Raw genomic sequence first — 22,924 nt, 5'->3', positions numbered from 1 at the left:
TGGGATTAATTGCGAAATTGGCAGTTCCGAAATCAAAAATATTCGCTTTTTCGATTTTTAAAACCCTAATCTGATGGAAAACGATTTTCTAAGATCAACTCATGAGAATAGAATTGCGAAAACAGGCCTCGAAGCATCAGTTTTTGGGCGTTTTTGTTAATTTTTCATTAAAAATTAAATGTGTCGGACAGTAATTCAATTAAAAGGTCGACCTAAACTACTCGGAATTGCTTGAAATTTTTACACAATGTTTTTAGGTACATGCTTGATCTATGGTAAAAATTTTAGATTTTTCCGATAAGTATAAATCCTAATTTTGCCTTTCCCCAATTCGTAAAATTTACAACCCTAATTGATTTTTAATTAATTATGAATTAATAATTCGGTTAATTGGGAAAGGGGGTATAATTTCATTGGTCAGTGGCTAATTTTAAAAATTATTGGATTAAAATTTTGATGGTTTCATTAATTTTAATCACACTTAAACCAATTTATTAATAATCTGAAATTTAATTGTTTATGAACGATGTAAAATTTCGGATTTTGTTAATTAAAGGTTCAAATTTTAAAGTTGATTTGATCGTTCTTAAAAGTTTGAATATTGTTAGCCCTTGATTTATTAATTTTACGAAATTGGATTGTCGTTAAAGTTTATTAAATCGTTAAAAATCGTTGTTTTTCGAAAAATTAAAATCGTAACTTTTTTGAAAAATAAAATTAATGCAAGTTCGTGAATTAAAATTTAATTTTAATTAGGTTGGTCCGTTTTACGAACCAAAAACACGAACATGGGCATGATGGAAGTATGGCTCGTCGAGCCATACGAGGCCGTTATGCGAGCCGTGCCATGCGACACGGGCAGCAGCACGAGCTGCGTGCCTCGTGCGCGCTAGGCAAGGCAAGGGCGGGCGATGCCTGCGGGGCTGCGACGAAGCAAAGCGCGATGCTTGCGACGTCGAGCGCCCACGATGCACAACACACACGCAACGCAGGGCAGCTAGGCTGCAGGTACCCGATGCGCATGCGCAAGGCATGGCGCGCGACGCGTGTGGGCGAGGCATGGCGCGCGAGCGATGGGCGACCGATGGCATGGTATGCGGTGCGATGGGATGGGCGCGCGCGGGCAATGCTCGTGTGCTCTTGGGCCTCTCGCACGACGGGCTGGCCGCAAGCCTAGGCCGTTTGATTAATTTTTTAAAAAAAATCATTTAATGAGTTGTGCTTCGTGTATTTGCATTAATTTGGGCTAACGGGATTTTTAATTTAATATTTCATAATTAATTATCCGGAATAATTATTGGTTTGAGTGGGAGCCACTAAATGAAATTAAAATGAAATAATTATTTTAATTATTTCGTAGGTCGCATTATTTTAATTAAATTCAATTTTAATTAGAATAAAGTCTAAGGATTAATAATTTGGAAATTGATTAATCTTTTAGGACGCGTTTATGTGAACGTGAATTTTAATTAATTCACGTAAATACTTGCATATTAACATGGGCCATTCGTTTTAGCATACGAATGGGTGAATGCATAGAATATATATTTTATGCAATGCAGGTACTCCAAGTGACTAGTATGGCCAAATTTAGGATAGTTAAATACGGTCTGCGCACCGTTCTATCTTTGAATGTAAAGTTTTAAATATGGTCTGCGTACCATGGAAATTTTGATGTAATTTATTATTTTCAAGTATTTCTAAGTTTAGAACTTTAAGTTAGCATTTGAACGAAGATCAAGACGATGCCAAGCTAACAAGGAGGTGATGAAGATTGGATGCTTCAAGACAAGAAGTTTTGGGCCATACTAGATCACCAATTATTTATGCAATTTAATATATATATATATTATGCATGAATGTATGAATGTATGTATGCTTTGCATGAACAGGTTGTTTCCTATGAATCGATTAGTTTTAAGTTCACTAAATAATCGAACCAACATAGAAACAACTAGGTCCAAGTAATATTGAGTTTTAAAAATTGCCTTCCAAATCAACACTTACAAAAATCTAGGGATCTAAGATAGTAGGTTTACGCTAAAGCGAGGTGCTATTTTAGTTGACTTAGATGGTAAGGCGTCCTAAAGGAGCACGTTGATTGTGGTTATAACTCAAACAACAATGGCATTAAGTTGTGGCAATGGGATAAATTATGGCATTAATTTATTAACCAAGAGTAATTTGGAGATTACTAGCAATAGGTTTTACTTACCTAAAATCTTAAAATACTTAAGACATGCTAAAGCTGCTTAAGGATTTAGGACTTTTGGGGTCTTGGAATCGTTTCATTCATTTCGGACCATGTTTTTTGCTTTTTGCATGAATGAAATGTTTTAATAGCTTTAATGATTGCATGCTTTTGCTTTTATTTCAAAGTTATTGAATTGTATGAATGGTTATTTATTGCAAATTCTTTTCGATTGTAGTAATCAAAATGGTCGCAAACATAACAACAATCATATCATCTGAAATTCTGGATGTCGAGTTAGACTTGACTAATTTTCTTGAATGGAAAGGGAAACTTGTTGAAGTTTTGAAAGTTAATGGCATACATTATGTCATTGAACAACCTTTCCCTAGCTATGATGCGCGAGGCATGACTCCTGAAAGGTACAGAAGTTGGGCACTTCACAAGTACCTTGTCACAGAATTCATCCTTAAGTCTATCCCTGAGAGTTGGAGAGGGAGGTTCATTACTTTTGAACCTCAAGCTCTCCTAAGTAGCCTCGAGGATAAGTGTGCGGGTTTTCGACCCTTGTGCCAAACTGGTGGCAATGGGGTTAACGAATTGGCTAATTCGATGAGCAATCTCAAGCTCATAAACCCACGCAAGTCGTGCCTAGAAGTCAAACTTCTGGAGGCACAAAGGCGCATCTACTCTGTCAAGATGGACAAAAACACATCAATTCGGTCTCATGTGGATATGATGTCTAGATTATTTTTCACAATTGAGAGACTTGGTGGTTCCATCAAAGAGTCGGTAGCTATTGCACTAGTGCTGAATTCTCTTCATAAGGATTATGAGGGTTTTAAGATGCACTATCTCTTTCATCAGAAAGAGACACATTCTCTGAACTTGTGGAATTACTCATGAAATGCGAGGAAATCCTTAAGTTCAACTAAGACCCTTTGAATGTGAGGTGCACTAAATTCAAGAAAATAGGCAAGGGGAAGAAAAGCAAGGCTGCATCTTCGTCCACTCCCGGAGGGCATCTGGCGCCTTCTAAGAGCAAGATGAAGAGGAATGCTTCTCCTTCCACATCGCAATGCTTCAATTGTAATGAAATTGGTCATTACAAGCGAGATTGCCCCAAACTAAAGGAAGAGAAGAAGGACGAAAACGTTGCTTCTCCTTCAGGTATGTATGTTATACATTGTAATCTAGCTAATTCTACTTCTTGGGTATTAGATACTGGTTGTGGATCACACTTATGTTCCAATCCACAGGGACTAAGGAGAAGTAGAAAGCTGGATAAAGGCGAGATGGATCTACGCGTGGGAAATGGAGCACGGATTGCTGCATTAGCCGTAGGATCTTATTTTATTTCTTTGCCTAGTGGGTTTGTTTTGGAACTAGAAAACTGTTACTATGTTCCTAGTATCACCAGAAACATCATTTCCGTTTCAAGTTTGGATTCTAAAGGTTTTAGTTTTCAATTTAAAGACAATAGTTGTTCTTTTGCTTTGAATGGAATGTTTTATGGTTCAGCACAACAAGAAAACGGTCTTTACGTGCTAGATACGAGCAAACAAATTTATAACATAAATACCAAAAAGGCTAAAACTGGTGGTTCGAATCTCACATTTCTGTGGCATTGTCGATTAGGCCATATAAACATAAAGCGCATGGAATTACTTCAACGGAAAGGAATTCTAGAATCATTCGACTTAGAGAAGATTGATCAATGCGAATCTTGTTTACTTGGCAAAATGACAAAACAACCTTTCTCAAAGGTGGGAGAAAGAGCAAGCGAACTACTAGGGCTAATACATACGGACGTATGTGGGCCTATGAGTACAAAAGCTAGAGGTGAGTTCAGCTATTTCATAACGTTTACGGACGACTTCAGTAGATATGGCTATATTTACTTAATGAAGCACAAGTCTGAATCGTTTGAGAAATTCCGAGAATTTCAAAATGAAGTAGAGAATCAACATGGCAAGAAAGTCAAAGCTCTAAGATCGGATCGAGGAGGTGAATATCTTAGCCACGAGTTTGATGACCATCTAAAAGGATGCGGTATTCTTTCTGAATTGACTGCTCCGGGGACACCTCAATGGAATGGAGTGTCGAAACGGAGAATCAGGACCTTACTCGATATGGTCAGGTCAATGATGAGTCAGGCCGAACTTCCTTTACAGTTCTGGGGACATGCGTTGCAAACTGCAGCACTCACACTGAATCGTGCTCCGTCAAAAGCTGTTGAAAAGACTCCATACGAATTATGGACTGGGAAACTTCCAAAGTTGTCTTTTCTGAAGATTTGGGGTTGCGAAGCATATGTCAAGCGATTAATTTCGGACAAGCTACAACCTAAATCTGACAAATGTTTCTTCGTTGGGTATCCAAAAGAAACTATGGGGTATTACTTCTACAACAAGTCAGACAACAAGGTATTCGTTGCTCGTGACGGTGTCTTTTTGGAAAGAAATCATATTTCCAAATTGACAAGTGGGATAATAATAGACCTCGAAGAGATTCGAGACGAACAACGAACTCATAACTCTTTAGAAGCAGTTCAAGTTGATGAACCTCCAAGGTCTTTAGAAGAGCCAGTGGGAGTAGTTCCTCAAAACGTTGTTGCCCCTCGTAGGTCAAATAGAACTATTTTTCAGTCGGACAGATGGACAGGCGTCCTCTTGACTGAAAACTTAGACGTTCTCATATTGGATAGTGATGAACCTTTGACTTACAAGCAAGCTATGACGAGCCCAAGCTCCATTAAATGGTTAGAGGCCATGCAATCTGAAATAGACTCCATGTCTGAAAATCAAGTCTGGGATTTGGTTGATTTGCCGGATGGGTTCACACCTATCGGATGCAAATGGGTCTTCAAATTGAAGAAAGACAAAGATGGAATTGTATACATATACAAGGCTAGATTGGTAGCAAAAGGTTACAGGCAAGTTCACGGCGTTGACTACGATGAAACCTTTTCTCCAGTCGCGATGCTTAAGTCTATTCGGATAATCCTTGCGATTGCCGCTTTTCATGACTATGAAATATGGAAAATGGATGTCAAAACTGCCTTCTTGAACGGTGTTCTTGAAGAGACTGTGTTCATGACACAGCCGGAGGGTTTTGTCGATCAAAAGAACCAAGGAAAGGTATGCAAGCTTAAGAAGTCCATCTACGGACTAAAGCAGGCATCAAGGAGTTGGAATAAACGATTTGATGAAGCAGTCAATAAGTTTGGCTTCATCAAGAATCAGGACGAATCTTGTGTATACAAGAAGGTCAGTGGGAGTAAAATTGCATTCCTAGTCTTGTATGTTGACGACATACTGCTTATTGGAAACGACATTCCTATGTTGGAGTCTGTAAAGACTTGGCTCGGGAAGTGTTTCTCAATGAAGGACTTAGGAGAGGCACAGTACATATTGGGCATCAAGATCTATAGGGATAGATCTAAAAGGATGATTGGACTAAGCCAAAGCACTTACATTGACAAAGTGCTAGCTAGGTTCAATATGATGGAAGCCAAGAGGGGCCATCTACCCATGTCACATGGCGTATATCTAAGCAAGAATCAGTGTCCCAAAACATCTGATGAGCGTAGAAAGATGAGTGGAATTCCATACGCTTCGGCTATTGGATCCATCATGTATGCTATGATTTGTACAAGGCCGGATGTTTCGTTCGCACTCAGTGCAACGAGCTGGTACCAGTCAGAACCAGGTGAGGCGCATTGGACTGCTGCCAAGAACATCCTAAAGTACCTGAAAAGGACTAAGGATCAGTTTCTGGTTTATGGTGGTACAGATGAGTTGATTGTTAAGGGCTATACGGACGCAAGCTTTCAAACTGACAGAGATGATTTCAGATCACAGTCTGGGTTTGTGTTCTGCCTCAACGACGGAGCAGTAAGCTGGAAAAGTGCTAAGCAAAGCACTATTGCGGATTCTACAACTGAAGCCAAGTACATTGCTGCCTTAGAAGCAGCAAAGGAAGCTGTTTGGATTCGGAAGTTCATCGAAGAACTTGGTGTTATCCCCTCCATTAAAGGACCAGTGGCTTTATATTGTGACAATAGCGGAGCCATTGCCCAGGCAAAGGAGCCTAGGAGCCACCAGAAGTCCAAGCACGTACTGCGGTGATTTCATATACTTCGAGAGATCGTTGAAAGAAAGGAAATCGAGATTTGCAAGGTTGGAACTGACGACAACGTCGCGGATCCATTGACTAAACCGTTGCCACAAGTGAAACACAACGCACATGTAGCAACCATGGGAATCAAGCATGTTGGAGAATGGCTTTGATTTTCTAAGTATTGTTTTAGAACATCTGTTAGATCTATGTTTAAAACAATTGGTTTAACCATTTCATATTTATGAAATTTATTTATTTCATATTCATTTAATTGTGGTTTAAAATTAAATGATAAGTCCATGTCATTCAAATCATTCAAATGGGATGTCAAGATGGATTCTTTGGCAAAGAAACACCCATAAGTGAACTTGAATATTGAAGTCACAAAGGATCCCTAATCCAGGTCATTGAAAGGTGGACGACCAATGACTAATGAAGATTAGATTGCAAGTAGATTACTTAGTTCCGTTTCTTGAACTAGAGTGACTGGATGTCAGAATCTTTTGCATAGATACTTATTGGATCTTGTATCGGATTGACCATGAGAACGCTTTAAGAGATTAAAGTCACGTCATAGGTAGTTCTCATTAATGGTGATTAGAAACCGTTCCTCAGAACATGAGCGATTATGTCTTCTCGTTTGAGAATTAGTTCGCTTTGATACTAGCTAAACGTCGCACCGTAAAAGGAGGCTATAAAAGCAGTTATTGGGCGTACTATGAATCAAAGTGAGTGTTCATAGATTCCAAGAATGGATTGTCCTCCTATCTTTGATAGGATATGGTGTTGTTGTGTAACAAGGCCTCTCGGAGAGTTAGATACTGTAAAATGCATGGCCGTGCTCAGAATGGTTAGGCTTAACCTTCTGCATAAGTTTGACAGTTGAACTCTGTAATCCGAGAAACACTTCTGGACCTAATAAGGATGACTTGGATCTTACCTTATGTTCAGTAAGTAACACTAAGCGACAAAGGAATGTGGATGCACACTTGTCTGAATGACAAGTGGGAGATTGAAGAAAATATGTCCTTCACCCAAGGTGCATTAAGTCTAATACCAAGGTTCAGATTAATTGCGAACAATTAATTCAGTGAGATCAAGTGATCGGAACAGCTAGCTGGAGCAATGCTTCCGATCAGTGAGTTCTAATGGATATTGAACTCACAACTTACTCTTGACTGAACCTACAAGGTCACACCAATGACACGTAACAGATCACCGGATTAAATGAATCGGAAATTCATTTAATAGCTTTTCGGGATTTAAGTTGGAAACGTATTATACGATATGACCTTACATCGGAATCGTATATCGTATCGCGAATATTCGTAAGCTAGGCGAAACGAATAAATCGTATCGTACGACGGTGGTTCGTCGTATACGAAACGATAAATAATATATCGGAAATATATTAAACGCGGATACGAGGAGCGGCCCACGAGCCGAGTGCACGAAGCACTCAAGGCCCATGGGCGCGCGCGCTAGGCAAGCAAGCAAGGCGACACAACAGTGCTGGCCCATGGCCGAGCAACTGTGTGCGCGCGAGGGCCAAGAGCACGACACAGCAGCAGCAGCGCGACCCACGGCCCAGCTCGCTGCGCGTGTCCGTGTGATGCTGCGCGGGTTTGCTGGCCGGCCTTGCCTACGGGCTTGGTCGGTTCATTAAGGTTATGTAAATAACCTTATGACCTAATTTCCAACTAAGGCAATCACAATTCAGATTACACACAACCCTAGGAGAAAACAGAGAACCCTAATTCTCTCTGTGCCTCCATAGTGTGTTCATCCCAAAAGCAAATCTCTTGATCGATTGTCTAAGCTACGATAATCAAGACGGATCTGATCGTGTCGGTGAACCAAGTAGAGGAATGATAAGTGGAGTTCTTTGTTCGTGTTCGTTGACGGATTTGTGGAAAACACGCTTCAAACGTAAGTATGCTTAATCTGTGCTTTATACATGTTTCCTAGCTTTGGGGATTGTTCCGCACATGTTATTATGTTTAACTGTATTCCCCTACATTTTTAAAATCCAATTGATGAATGGGCCAATGCTTGGACAAAGAGAGACTAAGAATCGTGCGGATCATTGCCGATTTCACAACTGGACTGAAAGTTTCACCACAATCAATGCCAACCTGTTGAGTTTTACCATCACCTACAAGACGGTATTTATGCCTCTTAAAATCACCATTAGACTTTTCTTTATGAGAGAAAATCCACATTGAACGAATAACATTCACATTAGGTGGACGGGGCACCAACTCCCACGTCTTATTATTAATAAGAGCATCAAATTCATCATTCATAGCCATTTTCCAATTCGGGTCACGAAGGGCAATCAAAGGGGTACGAGGTAGGGGTGACTTCGTTACCGTGGTACTTAAGTTAAACTGGCGTTTTGGCTTAAAGATATCTTTTTGACTTCGAGTTACCATTCGGGGTGGACTTGTGGAGGTGGGCTGAGAAGGAGGGATCAGAGTTGATGGGGAATGGTGTTGAGTAGGTTGGGCCCAAGGAGGTAAGATGGGGCGGTTGGTTGAACCGTCTGTTGGGCCGGCCCAGTAGCTGATGCAGGGGAGGGGGGATCAGCGTGGAACTGGGCAGGTGGGGGGGAACTGGGTTGGGCCACAGGGTGACCGTGGACTGAGCTGACTGCATTTGAGTGTTGGAAATGATGGATCAAATATGGTGAAGGGTCATCATCCAAATACTTATATGTAGTAGCAGTAGGGGTATACAACTTAGAAAAGGGAAACACATTCTCATCAAAGATCACATGGCGACACACAATGATTTTGTTGGACGATAAATCATAGAATTTGTAGCCTCTATGGTTCGTAGGATATCCCAAAAATACACAAGGAGTGGACCGGGCTTGTAATTTGTGGATAGTGGTGGAAGGGAAGAGAGGGTAACACAAACACCCAAAAACCCGGAGATGAGAATAGGATGGTTTCCTTTGATAGAGGACCTCAATAGGAGACGCATGACTCAAGAGTTTGCTTGGTAAGATATTAAGGAGATATGTTGCCATTTGTAACGCATGATGCCAAAATGACGGGGGAAGGGAAGCATGTTCAAGGAGAGTTCGAATGACATTATTGATAGACCGAATTTTCCGTTCGGCTTTCCCATTTTGTGATGAAGTATAAGGACATGAAAGACGGAAAGACATCCCATTAGTCTCACAAAACTTTTTAAACTGACATTGGACATTCTTAATTGTACGCTCAAATTGTTTTTGAATGTGGGCCTTGAGGGCTAAGAATTTTGCATACACATCTGATTTCTTACCCAACAGAAAAGTCCACAAAAATTTGGAGTAATCATCCAAAAAAAAAACATAATAACGGTGACCCATGGAACTCAAAATTGGAGATGTCCATAAATCACTATGTAAAATGTCAAAAGGCAACAAAGTTTCCAAAAAAGAAGTAGAAAAAGGCAATTTTATGTGTTTGCCAAGAATGCAAGAACGAAAAATACTAGAACTACTAGATTTAATACATTCAATGCTTTTATTGAGCCTAAGAAAATCCAAAATAGAAGCTCCCGGATGACCCAAACCTATCATGCCAAACAGAGGAAGACATGGCTGCAAAAGTTGATGGTGGTGTGGATGGATTTTTGATGGTTGTGATTGGATAAAGGTCTCCCCGGCTATCACATCTCCTTAGGGCCATCCCCGTTCGGAAATCCTTCACAGAAAACCCATCAGGATCAAATTCAATAGTCACAGAATTATTAGTGGTAAACTTACGAACTGAAATTAAATTCTTAATAAGTTTAGGAGCATGAAAGACATTTTGTAAGGCTAATGGGGGGTTCGGGGAAGGCAAAATAGCTTGACCACAACCATGAATTGGAATAGATCATTACCAACAACAATACCATTATTATTGAAGGAAATGTGTCCTTCACCCAAGGTGAATTAAGTCTAATACCAAGGTTCAGATTAATTGCGAACAATTAATTCAGTAAGATCAAGTGATCGGAACAGCTAGCTGGAGCAATGCTTCCGATCAGTGAGTTCTAATCTATATTAGGCTTACAACTTACTCTTGACTGAACCTATAAGGTCACACCAATGACATGTAAAAGATCACCAGATTAAATGAATCGGAAATTCATTTAATAGCTTTTCGGGAATTAGTTCGGAGAAACGTATAATCGGTACGACCTTGCATCGGAATCGCATATCGTATCACGAATATTCGTAAGCTGGGCGAAACGAATAATCATATCGTACGACGGTGATTCGTCGTGTACGATACGATAAATAATAGCCATAAGGCGTTCGTCGCGAATACGAGCCGCAACGGAGCTGCCGGCCCGTCGAGCCAAGCGCGCATGCGCGCAAGGCCCAACGAGCTAGCGAGCTTAAAACGCAGCAAACAAGCCAGCCCGTGTGGCCACGAGTGCACGCACAAGCACAACAACAAACAACGAGCAAGAAACGAGGCCCATGGCCCATCGCTGCTCGGCTGCGCTGTGGGTTTCGGCCTGCGGTGCGCTGTGCGCATGGGCTTGCGGGCGGTGTGTGTGAGTGTGGCCGGTCAAGGCCTTGTTTCTTGGCCGGTTAACTTAAATATAATATTAGGTTATATTTCACACACCCCAATCAGTTTTTCCATAACCCTAAACCTAATTCTGAAATTACGTACGTTTAGTTTTGTTCTCTACTCAAAACTGTTATTCCCGAAAAAGCAAACACTCTTGAACGTTGTCTAAGCTAAAATTATCAAGACGTATCTGAACGTGTCGGTGAACCAAATAGAGGAACGACAATTGGAGTTCTTTGTTCGTGTTCGTTGATACTATACTCGGGAAAACACGCTTCAAATGTAAGTATGCTTAATCTGTGCTTTATACATGATTCCTGGCTTTGGGGTTGTTCCGCACATGTGATGTATGTTTAACTGTATTCCCCTACAGTGGTATCATGAGCCTTATGTATTCAAAGCATTTTTAATCATGATTTTTTGTTTTTGCATGTTGTCGAATTTTTTGGATTTTTTATTGAATTTTACGAATTATGGATTATTGGATGAATCGTGTAATAAGTTCTGAATTCAAAAAGTTTCGTATTTTTTACTTTTCTAACCCTAATCTGATTGAAAAAGATTTTCTAAGATCACCCTAATGAGAACGGAATTGCAAAAACAGGCCTCGAAATATGTGTTTTGGGGAGTTTTTGTTAATTAACGAATTAAAATTAACAAATTCGGAAAGTTTTTCAATTAATTGGTCAACCTAAACTACTCGGAATTGATTGAAACTTTGACACAATGCTGTTTGGTATATCTTAAAATTATGGTAAACATTTTGGCTATAAATGTCAAGTATAAACCCCAATTTTACTTTCCCCAAATTCGTAAATTTTAGATCGCTAATTGGGTTTTTAAATAATTTAGATCTGAAAATTTGGTTCATTGGGAAAGGGAATATAATTTCATGTAAAGTGACAGATTTTAAAAATTATTGGATTAAAATTTTGGTTAGATTCCTTAATTTTAATCAACACTTGAACCAAATTGGTAAAAATCTGAAATTTAAATGTTTAGAACGATTTAAAGTTTTAGATTCGATTACCAAAATTTCAAATTTTGTTGTTGACATTGTTCGTTCTTAAAACTTGAATAAAGTTAGCCTAGATTTAATAAATTTAACAAAATCGGATTGTTGTTAAAAATTAATTAAATCGTAAAGTCGTTATTTTTTGAAAATAAAAATTGTTAATTTTGTGAAAAATAACTAAATGAAAATATGTTCGTGAAATTGATTTTTTTTTAATTAGTTGGTTCGTTCGCACGAACCAAAGGCACGAACACAAGGGGTATGTGGACGTGTGGCTCGTCGTAGCCACGCGGGCTGCCTCCCCATAGCCGAGCCATAACAACGCGGGCAGCAACATGCGAGCTGCGTGCCGCGCGCGCTGGGGCGGAGTGAGCGAGTAAGGCAGGAAGCCTTGGCTTGTGAGCAAGCAAGGGCAAGCTGCCTTGCCTTGTTGCGCGCAGCGTCGAGCACAACAGCGAACAACAGTGCCACACAGCAGCGCAAGGCTGCGGTATGTGTGTGCGATGGCTGCGGGGGCATGGGCGACGTGCTCGTGTGCCTCGTAGGCCACACAACACGAAGCAGTGCTGGGCTGGGCACAAGCCTAGCCCGCATTGCATTTTTGGTCATTTTTCGTTTCGTTGGGATTTAAAAAATTTGTATTTGCATTAAAATGGCTAACGGGATAACTAATATTTATTTTATTTAACTTGGGTCGGGCCGTGAGTTTAATTTAATATTTAAATATTTAATTATCCGAAATAATTATTGATTTGAGTGGGAGCCGCTTAATGAAGTTAAAATGAAATAATTATTTTAATTATTTTCGTAGGTCGCTTTATTTTAATTAAATTAACTTTTAATTAGAATAAATTCTAAGGATTAATAATTTGAAAATTGATTAATCTTTTAGGACGCGTTTATGTGAACGTGAATTTTAAATAATTCACGTAAATACTTGCATATTTAAATGGGACATTCGTTTTAGGGTACGAATGGGTGAAAGCATATAATGTATATTTTATGTAATGCAGGTACTCCAAGTGACTAGTATGGCCAATCTAGGATAGTTAAATACGGTCTGCGAACCGTTTTATCTTTGAATGTAAAGTTTTAAAATATGGTCTGCAAACCATTGAAATTTTGATGTAATTTTTATTATTTCAAGTATTTCTAGTTTAGAACTTTAAGTTAGCAACTTAGCATTGAATAAAATTCAAGACGATGCCAAGCTAACAAGATGGTGAAGAAGATTGGATGCTTCAAGACAAGAGTTTTGGGTCATACTAGTTCACCAATTTTATTGCAATTTGTAAATTAGGATATAAAAGATTTTCTCTCTTTTTCATTAATTCTAACAATATTGTATTTATGATTAAAATCATACTTTCCCATTTAAAAATGTGACACGTGGCATGGCACGTAGTATTTGCGACACTAATATTTTGTCGCAAGTTGCGAACTTTATCACTTTCGAATTCCTTTTGGGGGCCAAGGATATTTAAAGACATATATTCTGTAATATGGATTATTATGAAACTTAGTCCTTGATTAATTAAAAGTTGGTTAATAAAAAGGGAAATTAAGAATATAATTAATTAAACTAAAAAAAACTACAGTAATACTCTAAATGCATTGGACTCACATGTATTACGTACATGCATGATTCAAAACTTCAAGTCGTTGATGAAATAGTACAAAGCGACAAAAGAGAATAATAATAAAATTAAAATAAACGGGTTTTTTTTTTCTGAGATGTCCAAGAGTTTTGAGAAAATTCACTAAATATTGGCCTTTCGAATTTCAAAGTTTCAACAAACACCCCTATTTCAAAACTTAATAGACAAAATATTATGACGTTATCAATCCCTAATCAGTCCTGTTATGATAAAATATCTAAAAGAGTAATATTTTATCTAATACTTCGTACATATCATAACTAAGAATTAGGGTCAAAGTTTAAAAACTTTGCCTATATGAATAATAAAAGTGAGAAACTTTTTTTATTCTTTATTTATTTATACATTTAATAAAAGTGAGAAATATAATGAAACAAATGAAGTATAATGCATAATAATATTTTCAAAAAGCATGTTTGAGTTTCTACTTATATCAAGAAGTAAAAAATTGGATAGAAAATTGATTGTAGAAAGATAAATAATAAAAAACAATAAGAAACATAAATAATTAACAACAATAAGAAAGATAATATTCAACATTCCTTTATATTTTATTAGATCAATAAAAAGAAAAAGTTTTGATTACAACTTTATCTTGATAACAATTTATGACATATCTTCTATTTAAATTTAGGGTCTAAAGTGCAGACACCTTCTTGTTTTGACTGTGATGTACAAGTATAAGGGTGACAACATTTGTGGTCAATATCGCATAATCCACGAACAAATACGCACGGAGGGGCAGGAAAAGGAACAATCGTCTGAGAGAGGTATCGTGAAGCTAAGGTTGATTGAGGATTTGTTGCAACCACCAAAAGGGCTATAAACATAAGCAAACTAACCACCTTCTTCATCCCCATTACTTCCCTTTCTCACGCACTGCAAATTTTGACTTTTTGTCTTGACTTCCTACTTACTTTTGTGGCTTGGAGAGTTTATGTACATTGGATCGTTGGAGAAGAACATCCTTTTATATAGAGTCGGATATTTAATCACAAGTTATTCTCTACCATAAGTGGCATAATATCTTTGATTTATTTTAACAAAAGAAGGGAATATATCAACCAATTATATATGAATCTTTTTGTTTTTATGATTCTTGAAAAAATAAAAATTATGATCAATGATACATGATACATGTGTCCATAATCTAAATAGACAATGTTCATGGATTAATGAAATTATGGAATATTTTCCTTTATCGTCCTATGATTATACTTCCTATTTATGCAACATATTCCCAATTTTTTTTAACAGAATCAAAAAGTAATAAAATAACGTCACTAATGCATTTGCACGATATTAGTATAAAATTTCACATTTTAATTTTCAAGCACCAGTTTAATGAAAAGAATATGAATGTCCCTTATATTACAAATTATGTAAAGTTAATTTTCCCTAATTTCCTATACAAAATATCCCTATTTTTGCAGAAGACTAAAATAATACTCCATATATTTCAATTCTAAATTAGGATATAAAAGATTTTCTCTCTTTTTCATTAATTCTAAAAATATCATATTTATGATTATAATCATACTTTCCCATTTAAATATGTGACATGTGGCAGACAATCAAGTGAAATAATCCACGAAATAAAGAAAAAGAACTTTGCAGTTTACTCAGAAAAGATTGATCGTTGTCAATCTCAAAATTTTGATTTTCAATATCAAAATACATGGAATAATTGTCCCCTTTAGTATCTAATGAATATACCAGACCAATTCTTTATGTATGGATGATGAGATTCCATTGATACAGAACCAATTCCAATAGACTGGCATGACACTTCGTATTTGCGACACTAATATTTTGTCGCAAGTTGCGAAGTATCACTTTCGAATTCCTTTTGGGGGCCTAGGATATTTAAAGACATTCTGTCATATGGATTATTATGAAACTTAGTTCTTGATTAATAAAAAGTTGGTTAATAAAAAGGGAAATTAAGAATATAATCAATTAGATTAAAAATAAGTAAATAACTACAGTAATACTCTAAATGCATAGGACTCACATGTATTATGTACATGCATGTTTCAAAATTTCAAGTCGTTGATGGAATAGTACAAAGCAACAGAAGAGAATAATAATATACAAAAAACGGTTTTTTTTTTCTGTGATGTCCAAAAGTTTTGAGAAAATTCACTAAATACTGGCCTTTCGAATTTCAAAGTTTCACCAAACACTCTTATTTCAAAACTTAATAGACAAAATATCTTAATGACGTTAATAATCCCTAATCAGTCCTCTTATGACAAAATATCTAAAAGAATAATCTATATCTATATATATATATATAATACTAGTCTTATATGCACGCGATGCGTGCGAACAAAAAAAGAAAATTTGATCCCCTAAAGCAAACATAATGTAATGTTACCTGGAAGTTTATCAAAAACCAATTCAAACAACTTATAAAAAATGTTACAAAAGAAGTACATCAAAGTTGGTCTTTTTTTTTTTACAGTAAAACTCTATTATATGATAACTAGTACATCAAGGTTACATTTTAAAGCTAATATCATCGAATGCATACTGCATGCCAAATTTCAGAGTTTGTGCTTCTGCCATATCAGCCAGCCTATTAGCGAGCTTGCGGAGTGCAGGAGATATTTGTACGTCACCCACACCATCCCTAACCACCATACTCAGTCCACACGCTCCCTCCTTGATAGCAGGGTATGTGTTGAGCTTAAACCCAAACTCAAGAGCCACCAGCAATGGACCTGACAATTGACTCGTATCAAATACCTGATCTGAAACCCAAACTCTTTCCCTTGATCCGAATTGACCCAAACTGACCACAATCAACGTGTCTAATAACAATTATTTTATCATAAAAAAAATCATTGACAACAGATTCGCATGTGAAATGATCCAAATCAGGCCAATGTGACTCCAAAATATACTCAAACAATTTTTCAGAAGTTGACCTGACACAAACCCGGTCCAAACGACCCCGCTAAATTCCCTACTCCTTTTAGTCCAAGCGGCAATCACTCACAAAACAGGAGAATGTTCGATCTTTGAAAGAGAAGAAAAATAAAAACAAAGACAAATTAATACATGAGATAAGCATACCTGACATTAGCTCACTTGTTGGAAACATGGTCTCCACTCTCCAGCATTGCCTCCCTTTCTGTGATTTCGAGAGTCACTTATTCCAGTCTCTTCAACAAAGATCCTAGCAGCTTCATTCCCATCATTCTTGCTTTGAGAGACCAGCCAAAGGTTTTATTGTATCTAGCCCGTATATCTTCCCGAACTTCTCCATAGAACTTCTCAGTATCTGCAATAACATGACATAAAAAGCAATTTAGTTTTTCTTCCTAGATCTATATCAGAATTCACTAGCGCAGCAACATCCATTGACCATGTTACATTAACAGCTTATACCCGGTCCAAACGACCCGATAAATTCCATACTCCTTTTAGTCCAAGCGGCAATCACTCACAAAACCTTTACAACTCATGATGTACCTATGAATCCAAGTATCTAAACCCGTAAAAACAAAAAGAAACATCTAAAATCTAAATTTTCATACAGTCATACCATAAGAAATAAAGTTAACCAACACAAACCAGCTTACTCACTCAACCACCTTTGATTAATTTAATTAATTCTTGGCAAAATTAAAATCAAACTAATTTAATTAATTAAAAAAACTCCAAATTCAGCAGCTGTGCTAATAGTTAGTAGTAGGAGAACTGTGTTAAATCCCTTAGCTTTGTCCTTCTAGCATACTGCAAGTTTCACATTCCTTTTTCTGGTCACCATATACATGCACAATTGAGGTGAAGAGTGAACGCGTGTTTGTAACTCCATATTATGCCTATCATTATCTTAGCTCACCGTCCGAATATTACTGGAGAATTGAGACAACTACTTTAAGATGGCCTCTATAGTAAGATATGAGGGGTAGACTTCCTCGCGATCAGACTTCTCAAATAGCATCTGTACTCGTACTTATTATTTGTAAAGCTATTCAGTTTCATAACTGCAATTTGAGATAAATAAAAACTGCAATTTGAAATAGAACTAAAATTAAAATTAAAATTAAAATCAAAACTGCATAATTACTCCATGTTTGACGAAAATAAGAGCTCATAGTTATTCATTAAATTCCAAAATTTGCATTGAGTCACCCAATGGTGCAAAACCTTCGCTTAACTAAAACGAACTAATTCTAATTGAATTCGAGGACACATAATTTCAATTACCCATGAATTTCCTAAATTTGAACAAAAAATTGAGTCACCCGTTTGTACGAAACCTTCACTTGACTAAAATCCAGTAAAATTCCACACGAATTTAAACAAATAAATTCACGATAACTTCAATTATCCCACATTAGGCAAATTCCCATCACTCAATAATCAAATTATTGCAGAACCCAGATCAGATTAACTCCATTTTTAACGAAAATAAGAACAATCAATAAAAAACGACGACATTGAAAGATGAAGCGGGTAACTTACGGACGGATTTGCAGGATCAGAAGGGCGGAGTTGGCTGAAGTTGTGAGGGTCGTGTGAAGGCCAGTCGCCGAACATGGAGTCTATTAACTAATGAATCAACACTAATCCGACGAACTCAGCAACAAAGGAATCGTAATAGTTATTCACTGAATCACTGTTGACATAAATTTGCTGAGCACTTGGATTGATTATCTCATTTTCACTTTTTTGCATTTGCTGAGCACTTGGATCTGATCTGATTGTATCTTAATGCTCCATTTGCTGAGCTCTTTTCCAATGCTCTCTTGATTTTAACCTGGTGTGAGCTGAGAACCAGAGAGAAGTTATCAGAAAGCTGCTATATCAATTAACCTAGCTCTAAACATTCGAAATAATCTAATTACCAACATAAAACAATTAAACAGTAACTACAACAAACAGTAACTAAAACAAACAGACGTGGTTCACCATTTCGACCTTCAAATATTTCTACAAAATTCAGACGAACGCATTTGTCATAAACTTACACCAGATTATGATTACTGATCAAAAACACCAAAACAAACATGCCCAGATTCAATTTCAACGTAAAATTTTAAAAAGATCAACGAAAAATGCAGACAGAACATAGAATCTGACTCACAGGAAAATAAACAAAGAATCATATAAAGCATCAAAACAACAAATATTCCCAGAAATCAATCGATCTAGATAATAACTATTGCAAACAACATTGTGTAATTTTTACACCTCGATCGATAATTTTTACAGCCATGTATTGGAGTGCTATTTAAACCAAAATCAATACCAATATCTAGCCTTATATTGGAGTACTATTCAATTTTTTGTTTTTGATCAAAGAAAGTACTATTTCAACCAAAATACCAACCAACTGTCAAATCCCATAACAAAAAAATTCCCAAATTGGTAAAATTAAATTAGTAAAAACAAATTGGTAAAATTAAATCAAATGTAACTCACCGCGATTGTTGCTGCTGTTATTGTTGCTGTTTTTGTCGGAAACTCGCCTTCCCCGTCATCCCTCCGCCGGTCCCTGCACCACCTCCGCCGTATAACACATCTCCGGAAAACTCGATCAAAGACCTACCAATCTTCGATGTAGAAAAGCTCTTTATCTGATAGGTCGAATGAAACACCTGAAACATCAAGAATGAGAAAATTTAGTGACGGGAAACGTCAAATTAGGGTTTTGAAATCGGGGTTTTTGGAGAGAGAAATTACCCTCAGTAATCAAGTGCATTTAATCAAGAATTCCATTTCCTTGAATTATTGATAGGACCAAAATTGTGTGACAAAGACATACTCATGCTCACCATAAAAAACACCAAAAAAAAAACTATGTATATCTTCAAAACTACACTTGATAATTTGAAAACTCCAAATAAAATTTAAAATTTCTAAAATTAATAATAATTGAAACTCGCTTACAAAAGTAAAGTGAATAAAGAAACGAAGGTCACATTGCAAAGTTGCCAACCCATTCTTCAACATTTTGAAATTAAAAGTTTATATCTTTACTTGTTCTTAGCTTATCTTGACCATCATATGTTGAAGTGCATATCAGAGGAAAATTTAACCAAAATGCGTCAAATGCAAAGGACCTAAAACCCTAAAAATAAGTTTAACCAAAGAGGGGGGGAAATACCTGAAGATTGTGAATCTTGATGTAGTTCCAAGTCGCTGAGGGTGGGAGAGACCAAAATACCTCTATTATTGTTACCAGAAGCAGCGGAAAAAGGAGGCTTCGTTCTTTTTGCAGCACTAGTAGCGGTCGTTGACGCGGTGGTGAAGGAATTGCTGCCGCCAATAGAGCTCTGCATTTCCCTCCGATTGACCTCAGAGTCGCCATTGATGAGGGACGACGGCGAGGAAGTGTAGCCCTAGAAAAACGAAGGTGAGAGGAGAGAGAAAAGTGAGAGGGGGGAAAGAGGCTCAACTCTCCTCAGCAAAAGCACCGAGAAACGAAAGTGAGAGGAGAGAGAGGCGGATGAGAGGAGAGAGATGGACATAAACGAAATCTAACCCTAAAAACAAAGGCTCGGCGAGGCCCGATAAACAACAAATCAGGGTATTTTCGTCATTTAGTTTGGGGACACGAAAAGTTAATTTACCTATTTAACCTCAGCTCTTGGCTTATATAATAGAGATACTAAAAGAGAGGAAATCAATGTGGTGATGACATTTGTCACTCATTGATTGGCCTTTCTTTTAATAATAAAAATAAAGTTAAAAAATGAAATTAAGCGACAAATATTTTACAACACAATAATATCACGTAATATATGTTCAATTTACTATATTTTATGGTAACAAAAACTAATATGGAAAAATACATAAAGAATTAAAAGATTCATTAATATTTTTACTAACTTATTTAGAGGATTTCCTATATATGTATACATAATCAAATTCAAACATAATATAATTCAAACATACATCGCACATATCAGGATAAGTATTTGAAATTTATACGGTTTATAATAGCCATATATACCATAGAAATCTATCTACATCTATATAATATAAAAGAGAGGAAATCAATGTAGTGATGACAAATATCACTTATTAATTTGTCTTTCTTATCGATATAAAAAATACTTGGAGTAATGTTTTGTATATTTTTATTTAAATCTTTTAATTACTTATGGTAATAAATCAATTACACTAAATATTCCTATAATAGCTTTTCATTAATTTGTAATTTGCCGTAAAGATTACCTTGAACAAAAAGGCTTACCTAATACAAATTATCAACTAATATTATTGTCTTATTCTCAAACTCGGTATATTTAATATACTAACATATTCTCAAACTCGGTTAATATTTTATTCTCAAACCGAGTTAAAGTCTAGCAAAATATATATGTTGTTAATGTTGCCTAATACGGAGTACAAATCTTGAGAATAAAAATATATATACTAACATATATATAATACGAAGTACAAGATTAAATAATTATACCAATTTCAAACTAAATATTTTTATATATGGGAAAAAACATATATAGGACTAGCTATTGATACGTGTAATTAGGCAATATGTTCGTGCATGTATCACGAATTTTGAGATTATACTGATTGACATATATAAGTACGAATCTATAACATACTCCGTATATATCAATAGTCCATCAGTATATAAGTCATCTAAGACACACAATATAACCATACATTCAAAAAATTAAAAAAACTTAGTTAATAGATTATAGATGTTTCATTCAATAAATATGATTAGTGATATAACCCAAACGTTGAAGGTAATTAGTAGTATCACATTAAAACCAAAGATTAAAGAGATGTAACACATTTGAAATTCATAAGTTATAAATATACTAAACAAAGTACAAGCAGACAAGCACATGAGAGCCTTCTTTCCGATCCATTTAGGATTATAACGGTAATGTTTCGATATAGTGTTAACCTATAAACTTAATTATTCTTTTAGACTTATCCCCTCCAACGGAAAAACGATTAAATTAGGAGAGATACGGAGGACATGAAATTTTATTCAAACCCATTATCTAAATTTATGAATTTGTCGATGGAATAATTTAACAATACATCTATGAGTACTCATTGTGGTAATCAATATAATATGAATAAGTGACTAATATACGGTTAGTGTGAGATTAGGGGACAAAACTTTGCCAAAATATGAATGAACTAGAAGCGTAACCAACAAAACATAATGGAAAAAAATAGTGAATCAAATAAAAAAAAAAAATGGAGGGAATACTACAATTCTCATTATATTTAACTTATTTGATTTTATACATATTAAGTATTTGGATTTGTAAGCATTGTATATTGCATGGGTACAAGTGTACATGTGCTACAACAAGCTTATGATTAGATCTAAATGCTTGTGATACGTGCCTCAATTTTTAAATAACGTGTTTGACAACTATTGAAGTTGGACATCAGAATATTTAATTTTATCGTCACTTATTATAAAAATAATGTGTAGCAATTAGGAAAATGATACTCAATGACTTATTTTTATAGACTTGCTATATTTTTTCTATATTTTTTTGTTATCATTTTATTTTTTCACTCATCAATATATTAAATTTTAGTTATGTCGTCATTTAAAAAATTTAAAAGTTGTCAAATAAAATATCAAGAAAGAGACGAATATGATGAATCATACAAGACAAGTAATTGAATTTTTTTATTCAATTGCATCATGCATTTTGAGAGAATTCGATATGGTAATTTATCAAATTGTAACAAATTTATGATTAACCTTCTAATGCAGTAGGCAGTAGCATAAAGTTTGATATGAAACTTTGCATATTCAATGGTTTGTAAATATAAAACGTAAATTTCTTAAAACTTGTGTTGAATGAGTTGTAAATTTTTGATAATCGAAATAGATGAGATTCCATTTATACATAGCCAATTCCAATAGACTGGCATGACACGTCGTATTTGTGACACTAATATTTTGTCGCAAGTTGCGAACTTTATCACTTTCGAATTTCTTTTGGGGGCCAAGGATATTTAAAGACATATATTCTGTAATATGGATTATTATGAAACTTAGTCCTTGATTAATTAAAAGTTGGTTAATAAAAAGGGAAATTAAGAATATAATTAATGAGATTAAAAAAAAGTAAATAACTACAGTAATACTCTAAATGCATTGGACTCACATGTATTACGTACATGCATGATTCAAAATTTCAAGTCTTTGATGGAATAGTACAAAGCAACAAAAGAGAATAATAAATAAATAAATAAATAAATAAATAAACGGTTTTTTTTTTCCTGAGATGTCCAAGAGTTTAGAGAAAATTCACTAAACACTGGTCTTTCGAATTTCAAAGTTTCACCAAACACCCCTATTTCAAAACTTAATAGATAAAATATCTTAATGACGTTATCATTCCCTAAT

The 22,924-nt window shown here is 35.9% G+C and overlaps 1 protein-coding gene across 1 annotated transcript; it reads right to left on the bottom strand.

Annotated features, from left to right (window-relative positions):
- Nucleotides 1–8,313: 8,313 nt before the first annotated feature.
- On the bottom strand, nt 8,314–8,748 carry LOC130463587 (uncharacterized mitochondrial protein AtMg00820-like). The gene has a single exon (XM_056832757.1). It carries the CDS (start codon nt 8,746–8,748, stop codon nt 8,314–8,316), a length of 435 nt encoding a protein of 144 aa, XP_056688735.1.
- Nucleotides 8,749–22,924: the final 14,176 nt, after the last annotated feature.

The sequence above is a fragment of the Spinacia oleracea genome, chromosome 6 (assembly GCF_020520425.1).
Source record: "Spinacia oleracea cultivar Varoflay chromosome 6, BTI_SOV_V1, whole genome shotgun sequence".
In the NCBI taxonomy this organism is placed as follows: Eukaryota; Viridiplantae; Streptophyta; class Magnoliopsida; order Caryophyllales; family Amaranthaceae; genus Spinacia; species Spinacia oleracea.
The sequence above is the reverse complement of the archived record's forward strand: the minus strand, read 5'-3'. Positions and strand labels throughout refer to the sequence as shown.

What these genes read in the sequence shown, in the direction of transcription:
- LOC130463587 (XM_056832757.1), bottom strand. Translation starts at nt 8,748, where the DNA reads ATGGTAACTCGAAGTCAAAAAGATATCTTTAAGCCAAAACGCCAGTTT.